At 38.1% G+C, this 23451-nt stretch overlaps 2 protein-coding genes across 2 annotated transcripts in view; one reads left to right on the top strand and one right to left on the bottom strand.

Annotated features, from left to right (window-relative positions):
- suclg1 (succinate-CoA ligase GDP/ADP-forming subunit alph) overlaps positions 1 to 16757 on the bottom strand; it is a 55809-nt gene extending 39052 nt beyond the window's left edge. The window contains exons 1-2 of the mRNA XM_028801548.2: positions 16597 to 16757; positions 2645 to 2745 (exon numbers count right to left, since the gene is read on the bottom strand). Of these exons, the coding sequence (XP_028657381.1) occupies positions 2645 to 2745; positions 16597 to 16630 (135 nt within the window). The 5' untranslated portion in view covers positions 16631 to 16757. The remainder of the gene's footprint in view (positions 1 to 2644; positions 2746 to 16596) is intronic.
- The window catches only part of mavs (mitochondrial antiviral signaling protein), a 309827-nt gene that overhangs the window by 116630 nt on the left and 169746 nt on the right, over positions 1 to 23451 (top strand). The gene's annotated exons all lie outside the window — the stretch shown is intronic.

Here is a 23451-nt window from a genome sequence, read left to right as displayed (position 1 = left end):
ATTTTAATGCTAAATCCTAACTATGTATCTGTTACGATAATACAGTACTATATATTTAACAAAGAAAAAAGTGGAAAAATATTGGATATTAAAAAAAATCAAATGTTAAATTGCATGGTTGATTATCTCCAGGACACCAGACAAATCATACAGGCTACTGCTGTTCAGTGTCTGTTCCTGTAACATACACAAAGCTTCCAAGCTCTGAAACTAGGTTTGAACAGTGTTAAATTTAACTGAAAATTTTATAAGAATTTTTAATAATGAATTTCCCCACAAGCTAATGTTGTCATGCCATCGCTCCTCTTATAAAAATAAACTGTTTACATTCAAGAAATAGAAGTGCTGTGCACATCCTCCAGGTCGACTCCATATTTCCCACTCAATGTTAAGACAAGCAAACCAAGTGTGTATTTTCTCCACAGCCATATTTGAACACTGTGTTTACATTTGTTAAATGCAATGTTATTAGGTTATTCAAATATAATGCAGTCTCTTCTGTGCCTGCCAGTACCTAAAGAAATCTCTGCTTTCATGATTTAGCCTTGAAATTTTAAGAAGCATATTGAAGTAAGCAATTCTATTTGTACTTCGTACATGGAGCCACTGAAGTCCCAAAAGAAGTGGGTTCTTATGAGCCCAAATGCTGTAATAAGAAGACAAACAAAATGACCCCTTTTATTGGCTAACTAAAAACATGACTGTGTTTATATAAACACTACGACAGACAGTATTGGAAAACCTTTAAGTGAGATGCAAAAAATCAATAGACCTCTCCAGGCTAAGATTCATTTAGCTGCTGAATTTTAGAAGGAAAGGAGAACAATGTATAGTCAAGATCTTTTGATAACAGTCCAACAAAAACTTTTGAAGATTTTGATTAGTTTTCAATCAATTTAGATCTGTAGTCAAGCTGCCTGGGTCAGTCAGAGAGATGTAAACAATCCATGTATCTGGTCATGAATCTTTTGTCTCTATTTAAACCATGTTGTAATATGTTAAATTTTAGCATCAGTTTAACCTCCCATTCCTTTCTCTCGTTGTGTCTTGAAGTTGTTCATAAGCATGAACTTTAGAATCCTTCTCACTCTGTCTATTACTTGAACTCAGGAAAAACTAATGCAACACTGCCCAGCCGATCAGAATCTATTCTGGAGTCACAATGACTAAGGAAAATATAGGTTACTTGTTAAGTTAATATTCTAGTTTTGTGTTCAAGAGTGAACTCTGAGCAGCGATGCATTTTGTCTTGCCTAATTATTGGAAAATTGCTGCACATCTGTTATTCTAGCTTCCACTGAACTGCAAGTGTGTGACTGTATTTTCTCTGAGCTGTCCTCATTATTAGTTCTTTACGCGATTTAGGAGAAAGCGTTTAAATTTAGGAGAATGCACTCACATCCAGAACATTCTTAAATAGAACACTGACTCTCAAATCTGTAATTACCATTTTATTATGTTGTATTTTAACTGAATTATTACAATGTAAAATTAATGCAAGTTGGTTTAATGCTTAGATGTGTGGGAAAATGTCATTCTGTACAATTTTATTGTATATTGGAGTGCAACAAAATATGAATAAATAAGACAACTGGTATACATCTCGTTACGACCGAGTTAAAAATATGTCTTAAGTATAATTGTGAGATTTACAAGAATGACAGTTCTTCTAAAAGATAAACCACAATTCTGATATTGTTCTGTTACTACTTAATGTAACAACTGCAAACCTCATGTACTTCAGAACAAGTCATCCAACCAAAGCTAGGCATGTTTGAGCCTGGCCAGTAATTGCATTGGTGACCATCTAGGAAAAGCTTGTGTTGCTGCTGAAAGAGGTGTTGGTGAGGCCAGCAGGGTTGCCTACCCTGTGGTCTGAACGTGGATCCCAAAGGGGACACTGTGTTGTAAAAATAGCGCTGTTCTTTGGATGAGACATAAAACCGAGGTCCTGACTCTCTGTGGTCATGAAAGATCCCTTGGCATCCTTTGTAAACAGTAAGAGTATATCCTGATGTCCAGGCTAAATTGACCACCATGGCCTAGTCATTCTGGCCCCCTAATCATATACCCTGTCTCTAACTGTCAGTGTCTCTCTCTCTCTCACCCCTTCACCACCTAACAGCTAATGTGTGGTGAGCTTACTGGCACAAAAATGGCTACCATTAGTGGTAGATGAAGTGGCTCCCAACTTGTGCTTTGAGTAGTGTTAAAAGAACTATATAAATGTAAAGAATTATTATCTTTAGTTCTTTTTATACTTTACTGAAGTAATCTGTGTTGATTTTCATATCTATTCAACTGATAATATTGTGAGACATTCACTTAATTTTTTGTTTTTATTTTTTTTATATTATATTGTATTCTCCCTGAAGTAGGGGGGCCTTATCTACTGCTGCCAGGTATACCAAAAGCCTTGCAATTTAGTACTTTTGAAAGCAGATACTTTAGTAAAAGTTTAAAAAAAAGATCATTTCTGAATACTTTTTATAACTCTAGGTATATTTAAGCAGAGGATGCCTAGAACTATGTCTATGTCAATAAAGCAGTCTTATGAAGCAAACTGAAACTAGAGAATTCACAAAACATATCATACAGTTTATTATAAATGCTGAAATAGATTATGAAATGAAAGTACACATACCTGTTTCCCTGTATATCCCTGGCAAATGACTTTAGTATCCTTGTTGATATAGAGATGTTTTCGAGACCCAGTATAGCAGTATCTCACGCCACTCTGCTGCACTGTAAAGAATAAAAATCTGCTGTCTTAAAAAGGCATCAAAATGATGCTATCAAATAATTTACTTACTGTTACATATTCAAAATAACTGTAGTTATGAAATAAACTAATAATACAAATGATAAATTGACTTTACTATATCAAGCAGTTGTGAAACCAGACCCCAATTTTAAAATATAAAAAATTACTCAGTTTTAACACAAAAAGTATTTTTAATAGTATAAATTATCTTAAAACCTTAAAATATATACTTAACACTGAGTTAACACTACAGACAGTTAAAAACTATATATACCCATGATAATAATAGCTAAAAACATTCAATGAACAGGTTTGAAGAATTAAAAAAAAAAAAAAAAACCCTAAAAGGAATCACCTTTAAGTTTGATAGATACAAAAATACATTCATTCCTCCCAAGAAAAGTATGTGTTGACCTAAGCACAGTCCCTCATTTAAGATACATTTTAGTGGCATCTGTTATTGTCAAAATTAGAAATGTTTGACCTATTTATTCCAATACAATTACTGATTCTTCTACTCAAAACAGGAAGAGAAAAACTCAAATTCTAAAACAAAGCCAAAAATTACTTTTCCTGACTCAAGCAGGGTAAGACAAAAGCAAAGAAAAGTGTGCTTGAAACTTTACAAAGAAAAAATTAGATTTTTGATTTCAACAAATATGTGAACTTTTTTTCCCCCCTCTATCAAAACTTTATGCCAAATTCATCAAACCTGCTGTGTCATACTCGCACACAGAGATACTAAAACATTTGCACAAAGGTACTAAATGTAATTAATAAGTAGAAAGCAATGATCATATAAAGCAAGCAATTACAGTTGAACATTGTGCCCTGTAGATGGCACCAATACACCATCAGTCTTCCTTCTCTCATAATCTACAACACAAGCACAGTATTTTCACTGAAAGTTTCTCATTAATATGCAACAAAAAACTTTTACCTGCAACATTTTTAAGTCAAAGGTATGATATCTCCAATGAAGAAATATCAAGAAAGTCCAATATAATGTGTACACTGAAAAATAGTCTGAAACACAAGAAGCTTGCATTACACAACACCACTTGGATAATAAGAAACCAATGGTGGCTAAACCAATTGATTAGACAAACTTTACATTGCATAAGGTTCACAATGTTCTTTACATCGATACAAAAACAAGCTGAAGCCAGTCTTTAAGGTAGAGACAAATTTCATGTACAAAGACAGGCCCCAATAAAATGTGGGGAACAGGCATGGAAGCAAAGATTGCTTACAATGCCAGTTGGTGGACAACCTTACCACCAGCCTGGAGAAGTTCACCCCAGATACCACAGATCTCTTCAGCCTTCCCTACCCTGAGCTAGTTCACCACCTTTGCAATCTCAGTGAGATAAGATGGTTCACAGCCAATTGGGGGATCAGCCTCAAGGACTGTAGGCCCAGAGATATCCAACGTCCCAACCAGAGAATCAGCTGCACAAAGTAGCCAGCCTAGCGAGTCACAACTGCAGTGTCATCCGTAAGGACTGTTCATTCAGCCACCCTGACTGCAACTCTCCGAGGACCAGATTCAGATGTGTGTAATGCTTTGATTCCTCTGTAAGCAGGACGTGGGTCACTAGGCCATAGATGGTGTGTCACTTGCTCACAAATTCCTCTAATTCAGTATGTGCATCTCAGGAACTGCAGGTCTGACATTGTGGTCAGGATTCTGGCCAGGTCCAGCCTCATTCTCCTAGTAGGTAGTAGCCTACTGGATCTTCAGAGTAGCAACAAATCTGTAGCCAGAATTCACAAACTGGGCACTTCTGTAGACCCTACAGTTTTGGATGTGATCAATAACCGTCACCACACCACCAGTACTGGAGCGAACGCTGGCGTGACTGGTCACCGCTGCACTCAGGTAACTTTTTAAATCTTTTACGATTAACTTACAATCTAATGGACTAAGCAGCTGTTTTCATTTTCATTTCGGGCAGATTTATTCGTTGAGTTTTATTTTTCAGTCATTTAAAGCTACACTGATTTCTAGCTTGACTGCTGATTTGGCTGTGTATGGACTATTCTTAGGCCTATCCCCGCTTTGAAACTTACCTGGCTTTGTTCTCTGGACATCTGAGTTGTCTGCGTCTTTGCTTAACATGTAGACCGTAGGATATTTTTTTGGTTCGTGTTTGTTTGGTCCCCCCTGTTGCTCGCTATCCTACCTGCAACAGGCCTGCTTCAGTACTCAGCTGCAGAGCTACTCCGACTCCACTTTCACCTGTCTGAGCCTCCACTGACTGGCTTGTATCTCCACTCAGACATCATATTCCTCCCCCGTCAGAGATACATCCACCGCGGGAGTATCCAAGCTGACAGTTCGAAAATAATAAACTCCATCTGGTCCAGTTCTCGACGTCCTCTACGTAATTTAGGCATAGTCACTGACCACAGTGTGTTAGCCAGCCTAGCCCGGTCAGCTAACACCGTTGCTAAATGCGATAACGCCGTTGTCAACTTCGGTCTGCTGAACATCCGCTCACTCATGAGCAAGGGGCCTCTCATCCACGATCTCCTCATTGACCGTAAGTTTGACTTTTTCTGTCTGAGATATGGCAACAACCTCATGACTTTTCCCAACTTATCGAATCCACTCCCCCGGGGTTTGTTTACATCTCTCAACCCGTCTCGCATTAATGTATCATGAGAAATGGAAAGTCTTGCTGTTGTCTGTTCCTGCCTTAAGTTCTTTTGAATCTCATGTGTGTCAATTAAATGGACCTATTCCTAATATTATTGCAACTGTTTACCGGTCCCCTAAACCAAATAATGACTTTCTGAACGACTTTGCTGTTTTCCTTACACACTTATCTACTGTTTCATCAAACATAATACTTCTGCGGGATTTCAATATACATATGGATAATATCAATGTCCCTATTACTAGAGACTTCACATCCTGCCTTGAGAGTTTTGGATTCCAGCAGCATACTGATGTTCCCACTCATTCCAAATGGACTTGATTTGCTGTTTTGGAGTTACCCTACTTGATTGTACTACGGATGAACTCCCCATAACTGATCATTTTCTTATTTCATTCAATGTTAAACTTGAACTTTCCAACACTAAGCCTTCCTGTATCCTGTAATATTAAGAATATTAACTTAGACTCTCTTTCCTCTAATATCAATTCTCTTATGGACATTTATCATTTATCCACTCCTGAAGAACTAGTCTCACACTATAACACTGGACTTAATGGTATTCTTAAATCTGTCGCTCCATTAAAAACTAGATCTGTTTCTTTCTCCTTTTCTGCTCCCTGGTTCACGCCTGAACTTCAGCTTTTGAAAGCCAAAGGCCGGCAACTTGAATGGTTATATAAAAAAACTGGACTCTTTGTTCACAAAGAGATGTACAAAAACCATATACAGTGGAAAGTCGGGTCATGAACGTACAAATCGGGTTACGACCAAATATATATATTTACATAAGCTCGTACGGTCCAGAACAGATTAATTGTATTTACATACAATCCTTTGGGGGAAATTACTTCAGGTCATGACCAAATCAGGTTGCGACCAGAGTTTTGGAAGGAATTACAGTCGTGACCCGAGGTTCCACTGTACTTTATTACAAGGACTGTATTGCCCAAACTAAATCTAACTATTATACTCGCATTATTTCTTCCAATGAAGGCAACACCAAGTCATTGTTTTCACTGCTTAATAATATCACACAACCCCCGGATTCTTTACCTTCTCACCTTTACTCAATTGAATTTTGCAATTCCCTTATGTCCTTTTTTAATGAAAAAATCCAGAAGATTCATTGGTCTCCAGTACTTCTTTTGAATATCACCCACCAACTTTTCAGCTTCCTACTTTCTCAGAAATCTCAGATCTTGTCTGTAAGTCTAAGCCATCTACCGGTCAACTGGACCCCCTCCCTACAGTTCTGGTCAACACCTGTCTCCCCTCTCTGGTCCTTCTTATCCCTGCTATAATCCACTCTTCTCTCACTACTGGTACTGTTCCTTCATCTTTTAAAACTGCTGCAATAACCCTAATACTGAAAAAACCTGGTGCCGATCCGACTAATTTCAGTAATTTTCGTCCTATTTCTAATCTACTCTTCATTTCCAAAATTCTTGAAAAAATAGTGGCTATTCAACTTCATTCTCATTTATCTCAAAATAATCTGTATGAACAGTTCCAGTCTGGTTTTCGTCCCCTCAACAGTACAGAAATGGGACTTATAAAAATTACTAATGACCACCTTATGGTAGCTGATTCTGGTTTAATTACTATTCTCATTCTCCTTGATCTGAGTGCAGCCTTTGACACTATTTGTCACACTACTCTTCTCAATAGTTTATCTTCGATTGGCATTACCCACATTCCACTAGATTGTGGCCTGAGAGGTAGGATCTGAACCACTCAGTTTGTTCATCTTAAAACTTTCACATCCCAACCCACCGCTGTTACTTCAGGTGTGCCCCAGGGCTCTGTCCTGGGGCCCCTCCTTTTCATTATTTACCTCCTTCCCCTTAGTAATATCTTTCATAAATATAACATTAGCTTCCACTGTTATGCTGATGACACCCAGCTCTATCTCACTAGCAAACCTACTGCTTCCTTTCCACCCTCCTCACTTATTGATGGCATAGCAGAAATCAAATCCTGGTTTACTTCAAATTTTCTTAAATTAAATAGTGACAAAACTGAGGTTCTCCATCATTGGTACAAAATCAACATTATCCAAAACTGATCATTTTTCATTTGTTATTGATAATTCATCTGTCTCCCCTTCCCCACAGGTTAAGAGTCTGGGTGTCATCCTTGACAGTACTTTATCCTTTCAGTCCCATGTCAATAACATCTCCCAGTCTGCATATTTCCACTTGCGTAACATTAATCATATTCGCCCTTCCCTCACTCCCCACACCACTGCTATCCTTGTTCATAGTCACTTCTCGTCTGGATTATTGCAATTCCCTTTTCTTTGGTCTTTCTCGCAAATCTCTTTATAAGCTTCAATTGGTACAGAATTCAGCTGCCCGCATCATTACTAGAATCCCGTCTATTCACCATATCACTCCAGTGTTGCAGCAGCTTCAATGGCTTCCAGTTCAGTTCCGAATTCAATTCAAAATTCTCCTACTAACTTTTAAGGTTATCCACAACCTTGCCCCTCCATATCTGTCTGAACTCCTCCATGTTGCCATTCCCTCCAGTACCCTTAGATCCCCTTCATCCATCTTACCACTATGGGGAGCAGAACATTCAGTTGCTCTGCTCCCCAGCTTTGGAACTCTCTACCATCTGAGCTTAGAAATACTGAATCATTTTCACTTTTCAAATCTAAAATTTAAAACTCATTGGTTTAAGACTGCTTTTTCTCTTTGATTACAATTGCTCTGTCTGATTTTAACTTTTGTATATTACTTTTGTTTATAATCTGTGTTTTGTCTATTGTTCGTTGTCCTTGAGTGTTTAGAAAGGCGCCTACAAATAAATAAAATGTATTATTAAGTCCAAAGATGCGGCTCAGTGCACTGGAACCAGGATCCAGTGATCCGCAAACGCTGACCTTTTGCAAAGTCAAGGAACATGGAGCCACTTTCACCATGATCACCAGACCCATGATGACCGACACAATCCTCATAGCCAGCCCTGTCAGTGCCAGTGGTTGCACTGAAGTCATCCATGTCCAGAGGAGTGTCACCTCATGGGCACCCATCAACCACCAAATGAAGTTGCAAATAAATTGTCTCCCTAAAGCAACAGCTACTCCTGGAGTATAACAGCCATCAGAGAGACCAGACCAATAAAAGGTGTACCCAACTACAGAGATCTGGCTAGTCCCAGGTCTGCGCACCTCTGAGAGTGCTGTCACTGAAATATGGAGTTTACAAAGCAGAGGAAGATGATCATCATGCTGGAGAGACAAGACGTTACAAGTGCCTACCCGGATGGGCATCCTCAATTGGAACCCAATTGCTGCAGTGCTGCAGGGGACGCCTCAGCACCACACCAGTTCTGTTCCCCAACAGACCTGACCCCACCTGTTCTCAATTGATTTTTGACTCTTCCTGGGGATGGGGCTCCCGAGGACTTTCCCCCATCCCCCTTCATAATGCAAGCATCAGAGCTATCCCACAGTGAGCAGAAAAGAATCTTGTCTGTCATCTCAGTGCTGCATGAAGGTTTTTTTTTTTTTTTAATGGTGGCTGGGGTGCCAATCCTGCCACCAACCCCCGTGATTTCCCTGCAAGTTGGAGGACAGAAAACGGGACTTGTTGTCCCTATCTGGAAAGGGAAGGGTGATCGCCTGGATTGTGGCAACTACAGTGGCATAACACTACTCTTGGTGCCGGGTAAGGTCATTATTACGTTCATCCTCAACAGGATCTGTAATCACTTGCTCACCTGCCAGTGACCAAAGCAGTTTGGTTTTACAACTAAGAAGTCTACCATCGACCGCATCCTGGCACTAAGGGTTCTCATGGTGCGCAAGCATGAATATCAGCAGTTTCTTTGTAGCCTTTGTTGGTTTTTCATAAAATGTTCAACTCAGTTGATTGAGCTGCCCTGTGGGACATCCTGAGGCTTTGCGGGATCCCTTTAAAGTTGCTGGAGATCATGACCAGCCTGTACACTGGTACTGTGCAGTGGAGACAGAACCTCTGTTATTTCTAGTTGATTCTGAAGTTCGTCAGGGGTGTGTTGTTGCTCCTACTCTGTTAAGTGCTTGCATGGACTGGGTTTTGGGCAGGTTCATGGGGTTCAGCGGCTGTGTGGCATCAAATAGTGAAGAAAGATTCACTGATCTTAACTTTGCTGACGATGCTGTGATCTTTGCAGAGTCAATGGAGGATCTGACTGGAGCGCTCGAGAGACTGAGCGAGGAGTCTGAGGGTCTGGACATGCAAGTGTCCTGGATAAAAACCAAAATCCAGGTCTTTAATGACCTCTTAGGCACAGCCAACAGCAGTGTGTCTGTCTGTAGAGAGAGTGTTGACCTTGTCAAGAGGTTTACTTACCTCGGCAGTGACATTCATGTCTCTGGTGACTCTTTCTATGAAGCCAGTAGACATACTGGTAGAGCATGGGGGGGTCATTTGGTCATTGGAAAGGAGTGTGTGGCACTCCCGATATCTATGCAAAATCATGAAGATCCAAGTCTTTAGAGTCCTGGTGCTTCCCGTCTTGCTATATGGTTGCCAGACATGAACGCTACCCAGTGACCTGAGACGAAGCACTGGACTCCTTTGGTACTGTGTCTCTTCAGAGAATCCTTGGGTACTGCTGGTTTGATACAGTCCCAAATGAGGCACACTACCTGCGTTGTGAGTGAGCATCAGTTATAGTACTACGGCCATGTGGTGAGATTTCCTGAGGGTGATCTGGCTCACAGGATCCTCATTATTCAGGACCTGAGTGACTGGACCAGGTCAAGGGGACACCCACATAACACCTGCCTGTGGCAGATAGATGGTCATTTCCAGAGGGTGGGTCTGGACCACGTGTCTGCCTGGGGGGTTGCCAACAAGGATCCCGAGCTGTTTCATCGTGTGGTGGGTGAGGCAACGCGCTGTACCAGTGCATGCTCCCCAACCTGACCGACAGGCATGAATTTGGATGGATTATGACATATGATGCAAACACATGAGTCATACTGCTCTAGTGTTACCACAGACAGGTGTCTCAGCTCTACAAGAGGGGTAAATGGGCAGTGCTCAAACATCACTATGGATGAAAAATTAAACGTCATCTTAATGTACTGAAAAAGTCATCACATTTCAGAAGAAAGTTAGACATGGAGAAATCTGTTTAGAAAAGGAAGGATGACAATCACTTTACATCAATATCGTATAAAAATGTTAAACCACCGCAGACATACAGAAGAGTGCATCTCATCAATGCAATATCTCGGACAGATATATATGTAGTTGCTGACAATGCTTCGGACACAAACACCACTACTGGCCTAATACTGAGTAGTGGTACATTTTATTATTATTAAGGCACTATCTTAAATGCACACAGTAATAAAAGAACTGCTCTACAGAGTAACCTGTAACAACTTCTTCATTGAAATACTTGGAAAACATGAGCAACAATATGAAAAATGTATTAATAAGCCAAAACTATTTAATCCAATTTTTAGGATGTGGGGAGCTGAACCTCATTCCAGCAGAACTGGGAAGCAGGCAAGAATAAACCCTAAATGAGGAATTCGTTCACTGCAGGTCACTCTCATTCATACTGGACCAATTCTTAATGAACAAGTTCCACCATACCATCATGTTGCAAAACTTAATGAATATTTCTGTGTTTTGCCATTCTAAGGCAACTCATCAATATTCATTAATTGGGTGTAGCCTTAACCCAAATCACAATGGTGTGTAAAAATGAAGTTTTAAAGTAAGTTTAACAAACTGAAACTGAACCATTAGAGCGACAGTGAGGACAACGTGAATTGGCCATCAGACACTGATAAGTGATAGTGAAACTGACACACACGGCACTGTATCACTGGACTGTCATGATATGCCTGGTGGATTCAATTACCTGAAGGTTTACCATGCAAGTAAGTGTGCGGCAAAAAGGCAAAATGACTGCAAGTTTACCATGCAAGTAAGTGTGCGGCAAAAAGGCAAAATGACTGCAATCAAGTAGAAAGAGAAGATGTTAGCCCCTAAGCACTGATTAAAATACATTAACTGTCGCTCATGTCAGGGGAAATTTGGAGGTCAGTATACCTTGTGCTGTGTATCCTACAATAACACAAGAGGTATGTCAATTATGCAGTTTAGACACTATCATTCTGCTGCCTCAAGCAAGAGAAAAATATAACAAAAGTCCACAAAGAAACATGCTTCTAATGTCCGAATTGAAACAAAACATGTCACACAAAGGTCATGTACTGAATCTGAATCAGTACAGCTATGATGATTTTACATGTTTCGATTACAACTTTTTTATTTTTTGGTGAAAACAATTCAACATCATTGACTTATGTTTATCTGGTGGTAAACATAACGCTAAGGAGGCTTGTGATGAAAGGTCCATGGTGCGGTGCAGTGCAGTTTTTAAATAAATAATGACATCCCTGGAAGTGCAGGCACTGATGGATTGATTGGGGAACTTGACTGATCATTCACACCTCAGAGTAGGCAAAGCACCACACCTGCGCCCAATCAGGCCACATAAAAAGAAGCCTCCACAGCAAAAGGGGGATGGAATAAAAAGAAACAGAATATAAAACTTGGAGGTTAAAGGAAGAGAGAGAAGGGCAAGTGCTGGATGGAGCCTGTGTAACACAAAGGGAAAGCAGGTGGACGGCTAGGTTAGCCCTGGTAAAGAAGCATGTGGCCAACACTCAAGAGCGAGCTGAAGGTTGCTGAGCTAAGCAGCCTGGTAGCAGGAACGACCAACCACTCCCAGGCCTTACATACCAGTACTCCTGGAGTGGCAGCAAGAGTCAGAGGGACTAAAGCTCTGTGCGGTGACCTGTACACACAGGCAGACTGGCAACAGGGTTACGAGATAGATCAAATGGTCGTCTGCATCTGCTGGTGGAATCTTAAGCAGGTAAGCTTGGGAGACAGTGGATTTTAGAAAGCAGCACCAAGGCTCATGGTTTTAAAAGAATATGTTTGCCCTAGGATTTTAACCTTGTTTTAATGGATTATTTATTTAGATATTTAAACTCTACCTTTGGAACGGATTTTATGGATTATTTATTTAATGGATGAAGGAGACAGCACTATTTGCACTTTTTGTTTGGTTTTAATAAAAGCACTCACACACTTTTCACCAACCCCTTCCTGAAGGTACAGGTTCTCATTTGTCCAGCTCATCTCAGTACATGACTATTGACAGTTACGGGTTGAAAAGGCTCCCAGGAGAGAAAAGGAAGTGTGGTGCCAACCCAGACAGTCACAAGGCTACTTTACATTCAAGCACTGCCACATTTACAATGCATTCACAAATGGGTTCCAATATTAAGCTGAACAAGACTAAAATTAGATTTTATTTTGAAATAATCAGAGCTGTTATAATAGGCAGTAGGATTTGGAAGATAACCTTATTTATATATAGAAGTATGGTGTCACAAGTTTTCTGAAAATAAACCACACCTCCTTCAGCTCAAATGAAGTTTACATTTAAAGTGGCCAAGATTTGGAAAAAATGTGTAAATAGAGAGTAAAAAATGGAATTATTGGGTCTTGATTCATGCTATTGGGTAAATACTTTCTACTAACAATGTAAAGTCAAGGAAATATATATCTTCAGATGATGCAAGCCTCTCTCTCTCAGTCTTTCTCTGTGTATATATTATATATACACACACACACACACACACACACAGAAGGAGAAATACACTAATCGTGACTTTTTAAAGAAAATCAGCTAATTCTTCATTTGCCTGTTGATTTGAAGGGGCTATACCATCTGTCTGAAGGGAGATGCAGGTCACTAAAGCAACATTAAACTTGGCATTTTATGCTATGATAAGAGTACTAAAAACTTTGCCTACTTTAAAGCAACAACAACAAACTGTAAACGGCAATTTTACACCAATCTATATTTTTGTCTTCTTAGTCCAACAGCCAATTCCATCGTCACCAGAATATCTGTAAAATGCCTATGTCTTGCCAGTGCAGGATACACTGTTGATTTAATTTACCATACTGAAAGCAGCATTCAGGAGTGAGCATCTGTTCCCAAGACCCTCAGGAACTTTGATTCTGTTAGGTAGTGAGTGCGGTCCAACATGAGAGCAACAGCACCATTCTGAATGAGAGACCGGACTCCCGCCATTCAACACATTCATCTTAAAAATCTTCAAAACATAAAAAAGTTCCTGTTATTACACATACACCATCATTCATTATATAATCCTGCCTTGCTTAATTTTTTAATTCACCTGCCTGAATGAATGCATCTCTTGCCTTTTCAATTCTTAACAGCAAATTGAAGTCAACACAGCAAAATGCCTCATTCAGAATATTAGACTTTGGCACCTAGTCACATTCATTGATTTGAGCCCTGGTGTGCCTGTGGCTTTGACTTTTTAATTTATTTGTTTTTTTTTTTTTTTCCTTTTTAACTTACATGCAGTTAATTTTCAAAATTAACATTTTGCAAATGCAATCATCACTTACACAGGTCACACTTGCCCTCTACATTATGTTATACTGGAATGAGTAGTGACAGAATACTGGTCTAATCTAAAAAGCAGTGTATTCTACAATGAGAAAATATTGATCTATTTGAGTAACATTTGCCACAGACCACCATCTTAACTTGTTTTGCTTTATTTTGTGTTCACAAGCAGTACAAGTTACAATTACATTGTTCCAAGTTTGTTTTTGTTGGATGTGTACTGTATAAGGTTATAACCTATTTTTAAAGTAGTTTAAAACTGTTGCAATGAAGTTTCCCTATATTATTAAAATCTTCATCATCCTATTACAGCTTATTCCTTTACTCCAAATGCCTTTCAGTGCTATTAAGACCAAGACATCTCCATCTACATGTTCTTTTAGCACAATAAATATTTATAGTGGAAATCTAAGTCTACACTAAGTAAAACAGCATTTTTATAACTTGCAGAAAACTTCAACTCTAATTTGAAAATAATGAATCCATTATTGCAAAAACTGTATCAATGCAAACATGTTAACTGCATCATGTGTTCTCTAAATGTATTACTATTAAAGTTTATACAAAACCAATTGTACTGTATGTTTACAAATATCTACAACAAAAAATAAAACTGCAATCCAATACTCAAAAAGAGATCATGCATACACACTTTGTAGCTGCACTTATCAAGGGTTTTCAAATGGTTCAAAATACAGCTACCAGAAAGGCATTCCAGCAGTTGTTATGACTCTTACACAAAAAAAAACTCCTGATTCCAAGTGTCTTTGTTTTAAAAGTTTTAATGAAATCCAAAGCAAACAGTTCACACACAAAAAAATAAGCTGATAACACAAACACACAAAGAAAAAAACTCTTATCTACAGCATTCCATTTAAAGCTTAAATGTCTAGGTTAGGTTACATTTCTTAAAGTTTCTACCTGTTATGACATACAATAGGACTACATTTGACATACGTTTAATTACTGTCAGAAAACTTTGTTGTTAATTTTTTTCTTCCTAGCAGGATATGTTTCATTATAGCGGTCATACTTCAATCTGAGAACTGTTACAGGGTGAGTCAAAATTATGTTAACAATTGAATGGCGGAAACAATTTATTCACAAATCATACTTCATATGTGAAAGATGATTTACAGGAATCTCTCAACCTGTTCGCCATCATGTTCAACACATGTACCATATGTGGCACATAAAGTGTCCACAAAAAATGTATATAGGGTAAGTATATACATAGCAGTACCATTAGTGTTAATATAATTTTGACTCACCCTGTATATGGTCACTCAGAACTATACATTAAGAACATTCCATTACTTTTAAGCTAATAGGGGGTAAAATGGAATCTTCCATTATTTCTATGTAAGAGCTACATTTTATTAAAATTCAGAAAAACTAAGGTAAATTTACTATTAATATGAACTCACAGGATTTGGCGCTCACATGCTGTATATAATGTTCCTAAAGCTACTACACATTAATAACATAAGAAACTGGTTTCTTACCAGACTAAAGCCAGCTTGAAAAGAATAAAGAGAAAAACAAAATTCAACTTCATAAAAAATTCCAAAGAAAATAAAAGTTGGTAGTCAAAACGAAGAAAGGCCCAACAGCATCCACAAGAACAATGATCAATCAATCAACCCTGTTATTCTATTTATTCATTAATTATTTTTCTTCGTTCATTTTTTGCATTTTTGACTTCACATCTTTTCAGCATTTACTGCTATATTGCACAATGGTCGAGAAGATTTCACAAGCACACATGTGACCAAAAAAAAAAAAGTTTTAGCTTAAAGTAAATCATAACTGCCACAGTAAAACATCTTGTTAATGAACATATGGATGATGGTGGTGGTGGTACCCCTCTCACGTTAACTAATATCGGTCTGGAATAGTGTCAATTTTTTATCTACAATAGTATACCCCTGTATTACGCAATGCTGTAACCGGACTTAGTACAAAACATAATTATGAACAATGGAAAGGAACAGGAGTTAAAAAAAAACAGGGTAAATACTTGAAAATGTACACAAACCTTGGAATAATTAAAGACTTGACAGAACAGTGAAATACCACTGAATGGAAATGAACACTTGCCCACTGTTTCGTCACAGTGTGCATCCTTATTTCCAGTAATTAAAACAAGCTGAAATTCAATTAAGCATCAATTAATCAATTCTGGCAGCGATATTCTCTTTCTTTTCACTTACATCGTACTTTATTTGTCCAAAAAATGTAAAATTCTAATTAAGACACGGCACATCATAAATACAGAAAGCAAAGAAAAAGTTTGATCGAACGTTCACAATCTGATTCTTTCCCAACACACAACTATTACTTGTCAACTGAAAGAATGAAAAGGACTCCTTCCTTCAAAACACGTACACAATTAAAGTCTGTGCCAAATTAAACTACATAGAAGATTTATTTTGCATAAACCATTCATATGCAACTTAAGTAATTCACACTTAACACAGTGAGAAATGCTTCGATTTACCCAGCGTGCAAAATACGAGTGAAGTACTCCGGTGGGTCAAAGTTCAACGTGGCTCTTTATAAATGTTTCAAGAGCCTGCTTCGGTACATTTAGTGATTAAGAAGCCAATGTCATATACACATACTATTTATGCATTAAAGAAATAATACATAAACATTATGTTTTATTAGAAATTTAAAAGTAGACAAACTTACATAGCAGCCGCCCGATCACCCTACTGTGAAACATCTTCGGTCACCTACCAATGACACGGAGAACTCTGGACCTGCCAATCGGTGTAGAGTAGTAGGCTGTTTAGTATGCCTGTTTTAATTAACAAATAAACAACGTGGAAAAAACGCAATATGTTATACTTAAAAATCCCAGTGTAAATCTGTATCAAAAAAACTTATTTGTATCGTTTAATAATAAGCTTAGTTTTTTTTAGCCCGATGACAGCTGGCTGATGTGAAAATTAAGAAAGCCACCACAAGAAAGGACCAGTGTGAGCACAGCTTGAAGGGAAATGTAGTTCCCCGAAATTCAGTCTTCTTGGCAATGCTGCAAAGTGGAGGCGAGTAGGCGGGGTAGGAACAAATCTGTGACCTAGTTCAAAATTACGTATGTTTGCTGAGCAGCTGATTAAAATCTATTTTATATATCTAATTTTTCAAGATCATTCCTTTATTTAATTTATTATTTCACTGCCTGTTATGCCAAGGTGAAGAAACTGGTATTTTAAACGGGTTAAACTACCTTCCTACTAGTTTTACACAGGTGACACACGTACATTCATTTATTTTTTCCATTTCGTTAGTTTTGCAAACTGTGTTTGGTGCAAGATGGTTGAACCGGGTCACCTAAAAGGTGCCTATTTAACATTTGCAAGTTTTTTTAATGACTAGAGTCATGTTCAACTGTTACGTTTAAAAAAGTAATCGATGTGGCACACCCAAACGTAGGAGCCTCGGTCATTTATTGGTGACAACACCTGGTGGTATTTGCATGAGACAATACAACTACTGTACAGCTAAATGCAACGTGTAGCACGAAATACGCTGCGGCCCCTTTAAAGATCTTTCTTTTTTCCGCGCTGGGTATGCGCTCGGCTCATGTGCGCGGGCACGTTTGGAAGTTGTGCACATGCGTAAAAGCCACAAGGGACTGTGATTTAACGAGGCTCGTTCTTCTTCATTATAGACAGCCGAGGTTCAGGAATTTTGCCGCAGCACTGGATGCGAAACAGAAACGAGATTTGTCGTTGACACGGCGATATAGGGTAGTGCCTAGCATGGCAATACCAGATTTGACTGGAGTAACAGCAGTGGACGTGGCAAATCTCGCCTACAGCTTTGTGCAAACAACTGAAATCTGAACTGGCTCGACGCGATTTAACAATATACAGTAGAGTCTCAGTTAAATAACGTAGTTTACCCATTGTTTTGGATGTGGGCAAATTAACGCTACCTTGACAAAACGCGATTTAACCCTTTGTCTGTATGTTGAGCGTTGTAGTATCCTACGACCTAATCTGTGAAGTCGTGTTAAATTTTGCAAATGGGTTTGACTGGCATAGCGTTGCCGGTTCGATCAGATTTGACGTGTAATTTCACACATAAACTCCTCGTTTCGAAAATGATTAAAAGTTGCTCTGGAGATTTGATCGTATAACAGATTAGCTATTTAAATTGGGCAAAACACACGCGATCAAAATATGGAATATGTGTTTTTAGAATTATTGATAAGGTTTGATGACACGACTCAATGAAAACATTTTGAAACTGTCCCTAACTTTTGTTAGCATATCTGTGCGAATAAGTAGATAACTTCAGCCTCATCATCACCTTGCATACATAACACCTGAAGCAGAAAAGAAGAATACCTACATTCTTATTCACTCAAAAATTATTATTATTATTATTATTATTTAACGTGGCGCTCTTATAAAAGAAAATACATTACGAACTGTTTAATTTGACACACATCTCGAATCGCTTTGTTTTTGAGCGGAGTTCTTTAAAGAGTATAAAATCAGCAGAAGTGTCGCAGCTTGTTACTGAACGGTCCCACTTAAATTTCCACGGGATCATGCGAGTCAGGATCGCGGCTAACCAGTATTCCACGGAAGTAATAAACAAAACAGTGGTATATATATAGTATTGGCTACAGAAAGCAAGTGGAGTCTTGAGATTGTTCAGTTCTCTCCGAGCAAGCTGAGACCGTCACTAATTTCGCCTTCCGTGATCGAATGCAAACAGGTGCTGTGCCACATTCTGACTCCCAGCCAGAACTGAAACAACATCCCCCTGACAAGTCTTCTGAACACACATACGACGTGTTAAGATTGATGCCTGCTGATCTTAAACATTCGGTTTAGTTTTAATAAACCGATTTTATCAACCTAACATCAGCAGGCGTTTGAATAATTTTCCTGAATTTGCTCTACTAATTAGCAAAATTATAGAATGTGATTAAAAGTGGACTGTAGTTGATAGCGGGGTGTGTTTTGTGGAATAATGGATCTGAGCAAATGTGGCAGAACCTGAGTTGCATTTACTGCTTTTTGCCGTGTCCAAAATAGTGGTTTGATTCTGATGTGTGCGACAAGGACCCTACACTCCCTTGGGTTACGGCTTTATTACTGTCCCCGAAGAGCCGCCCTTCTGTGCTGAGCTGAGGTTATGGGTTCAGCCCTGTCTCAAGAGCCTCTCTTTTGCTGCTGATCTCAGCACTGCCAAATTAAACCCTTTAAGATACTGTAAATGCCATCCTTTGGATTTCCCGAATGTATTTTAATGCAAATAGGTCCCAAATGGGGTCAACAGCAACAACAACATTTATTTATATAGCACATTTTCATACAAATAATGTAGCTGAAAGTGCTTTACATGATGAAGAAAAGAGAAAAAAGACAAAGTAAGAATTAAAATAAGACAACACTAATTAACATAGACTAAGAGTAAGGTCCAATGGCCAGGGAGGACAGAAAAAAACAAAAAAAAACTCCAGACGGCTGGAGAGAAAAAATAAAATCTGCAGGGGTTCCAGGGCACGAGACCATCCAGCCCCCTCTGGACATTCTACCTAACATAAATGAATAGTCCTCTTTGTATTTAGGGTTCTCATAGAAGGACTTGATGATGATAGTCATGTAGACTTCTGGCTTTTAATCCATCAATGTAGGAACATCACGGTGCTTTGAGTAGATGGTGGTGGAGCAGGTCGCCACCACAGAAAACCGGGAGAAGAAACAGAAGAGAGAGTAGGGGTTAGTACGGATTTTAGAGCCACCATGAATAGTTATAATAATTAATTGAATATACAGAGCATCAGGATTAAACTAAAATGAAGTTATGAGAAAGCCATGTTAAAGTAATGAGTTTTTAGCAGTTTTTTAAAGTGCTCCATCATATCAGCCTGGCAATTTCCTTTAGGCAGGCTATTCCAGATTTTAGGTGCATAACAGCAGAAGGCCTCCTCACCACTTCTTTTAAGTTTAGCTCTTGGAATTCTAAGCAGACACTCATTTAAAGATCCAAGGTTAAGATTTGGAATATAAGGTGTCAGACATTCCGATATATAAGATGGAGCGAGATTATTTAAGGTTTTGTAAACAATAAGCAGTATTTTAAAGTCAATTCTGAATGACACAGGTAACCAGTGTAGTGACATCAAAACTGGAGAAATGTGCTTGGATTTTCTTTTCCTAGTTAGGATTCTAGCAGCTGCATTCTACACTAGTTGCAAATGATTTATGTCTTTTTTGGGTAGTCCTGAGAGGATTGCGTTACAGTAATCTAGTCGACTGAAAACAAAAGTGTGAACTAATTTCTCAGCATTTTTCAATGATATAAGAGGTCTAACTTTTGCTATGTTTCTTAAGTGAAAAAATGCTGTCCTACTAATCTGATTAATATGCGATTCAAAATTCAGGTTACAGTCAACAGTTACCCCTAAATTCTTTACCTCCGTCTTGACTTTTAATCCTAATGCATCAAGTTTATTTTTAATAACTTCATTATATCCATTATTGCCAATCACTAAAATTTCTGTTTTCTCTTTATTTAGCTTGAGAAAATTACTACTCATCCACTCAGAAACACAAGTAAGACATTGTGTTAGTGAATCAAGAGAATCGGGGTCATCAGGCGCTATTGATAAATACAGCTGCGTGTCATCAGCATAGCTGTGGTAGCTCACGTTATTCCCCGAGATAATCTGACCTAACGGAAGCATGTAGATCGAAAAGAGCAGTGGACCCAGGATAGAGCCTTGTGGAACACCATATAGGATATCATGTGTCTTTGAGTTATAATTACCACAACTAACAAAGAATTTTCTACCTGCCAGGTAGGATTCAAACCAATTTAAGACATTGCCAGAGAAGCCCACCCATTGACTAAGGCGATTTCTAAGAATATTGTGATGAATGGTATCAGATGCGGCACTCAGATCTAAGAGAATAAGAACAGATAAATGACCTCTGTCTGCATTTACCGCAAGTCATTTACTACTTTAACGAGTGCAGTTTCTGTGCTGTGATTTGTTCTAAAACCCGACTGAAACTTATCAAGAATGGCATGTTTATTGAGGTGCTCATTTAACTGCATAATGACTGCCTTCTCTAGAATTTTACTTAGGAAAGGCAGGTTAGAAATGGGTCTAAAATTTTCAAGATTATTTTTCTTGAGCAGGGGTTTAACTACAGCAGTCTTAAGACAGTTTGGGAAGACCCCTATATCTAATGACGAGTTTACTATGTCAAGAATACTATCAATTAGCATGCCCGATACTTCTTTGAAAAAACGTGTTGGTATTGGGTCAAGGACACAGATGGAGAGTCTCAGTTGAGAAATTATTTTATGTAAATCAGGTAAATCTGGTGAAAGAATTTAATTTGTTCATAACGGAGTACTGGGGCTTATGAGGAGGGTCATGTTGAATGTGGCTTAATTCACACTATGTTTTATGATGTCATGTTTTTACTTTGTACATCCAGTTTAGTTTGCAATACACCTTAAAAAAAGGACAAGTGCCCATGTGTCTGTTTATCTGTTTGTCCATCCAGTTGCTATGTCTCTCTTATAAGGCATTTAGTATGGGATTCATAAAAACAGTGCTAATGCTTGTGATGCGCCATCTGTTGAAATGAAAAATGTAATAAATTTTATTTTTGCATGATTGCAGAATACATTGCATTAGATGGTACACTGCAAATTTGGATTTTGATGGGTCACACAGCTAGTGCTCATACAAGAGCACACATGATAATTTACAGAGTGTCTTGGTATTGTTATTAAATATTGAAAAAGACAGGGACATAGAGAGCCAACCTCAGTCTCAGGTTACAGATTGCTGAGTTGGCCAGGGAAATCTTACCACCAAATGGGCCTGCAAATAGCAGCTATTTCCAGGTACTAAATAACTGCTGTGTGCTGAGGTGAGAAGGGAATTGAGAAGAGAGAATACTAGAGCCAATGCCAACCATGTTTGGCTGTGTACTGTCTGTGTGTTGTTACAGCATAGTAAGAGTATTTTCAGACTGTGGTTAAGAGTATCTCAATACTGTTTTTGGGCTCAAAAGTGATTTATCTGTTAGATTGTTCAAATTACTTTTGAACCAGGTGTGACCGTGTGTTGATATCAATCATGAATCTACAAAATTAATAAAAATTAATTCCTTAGAGAGTTGCAGCCTAATACACAATCAGAAACATCAGTTACATGCTGACTGCGAACAATTTATAGTGTACAATGCCTGCAAAATTGATTGGTCAACGCGGACGCGTTACTTGCTCAAAGACCCTCTGAGCGAAATCATCACTGCCGAATCTGACTGCAAGACTCTCCAAGGAAATATGCATGATATGCGTGATATAACAGAAAACACGAAGCAATGGGGAGGTATCGGCAGGCATTTATTTTATCTTCTTCTTTAAAATTCATATTTCTTTAAGTAACTGATGCAATGTTAGATTATTAGAAAAAAATTATTTCTAACATATATCAACCTAAGACATTGACCTCTTTACCAAAGTATTTAAAAAGCCAGTAAAGCAGACATTTTACAAGGATGGAGTTTACTGTCATTATTATTGTTGTTTTTATTGTTGTTATTATTATTTAACTATGCGATCCAAAAAGCTATAATGAAATAGAAAACATTTACACCACTAAACTAAACTCACAAAATCACACCATTTAATTAATTTAAGATAAGATGATTAGTGGTCGACGTTTACCCATAATCTCTGAGTGTCGTGCCATTGATGATATGTGCAAAGAGTTCAAAATCATTATCCAATCAAGACATAGCGTCAGGTTTCGGAGCAAGAACGTTTTATCGTGCCAGGAGTAAATCTCACCTGTATGGCCATGAAGATATTGTTGTTGATGAACAACAGATAACTATATTTCTTAAAATTTCAACGGAAAATGATAAGTAAGCCCACTTGACAGATGCGACTGTGAATGAAGTCCTTAGCAGTGAATTCATTCTGTACAGATCCATTCTTGTTACCGTGTTTAATGTCGGCGTCCTTGCATATCGCATTGCATACAAAGTGAATATTAAACTTTCTTAATATCTGAAATTAATTTAAGGTGTGAGATATAGTGTCTATTAAAAGTATGTTATGTTTCTATTAAGTTAAAAATAGCAGGCGCCTTTTAGCTGGCAATGCAGTGTGAAAAATGCAAAGTAATGTGGAGAAGCGTACATGAGCGATAAAGCCAAGTTTCGTATAACATTCAGTCTCATATTGTACATATGTAATGTTTCTTGCGTTAAATCTGTTTTTTAGTGATTCTTAGAATATATAAATAACACATTTACTTTTGAATTTTTGGCCTAAAGCCATAAAATTCACTGCAAAAATATACGTCACCACAAGAACCATTATTTCACACAATGGAATGGGAAAGCGCGCGAGTGTCAACATCAACGAAAACTTCAAGTACTCACATAATAAATCAGTTTACCTGTGTAGACTCGGTCACTACCTAACATTTTAAAAATAATACCGATAGCATTGATTCATTCTTCTAATTCACTTTTTAATTTACAGTTT

The sequence above is a fragment of the Erpetoichthys calabaricus genome, chromosome 5 (assembly GCF_900747795.2).
Source record: "Erpetoichthys calabaricus chromosome 5, fErpCal1.3, whole genome shotgun sequence".
NCBI lineage: Eukaryota > Metazoa > Chordata > Cladistia > Polypteriformes > Polypteridae > Erpetoichthys > Erpetoichthys calabaricus.
The sequence above is the reverse complement of the archived record's forward strand: the minus strand, read 5'-3'. Positions and strand labels throughout refer to the sequence as shown.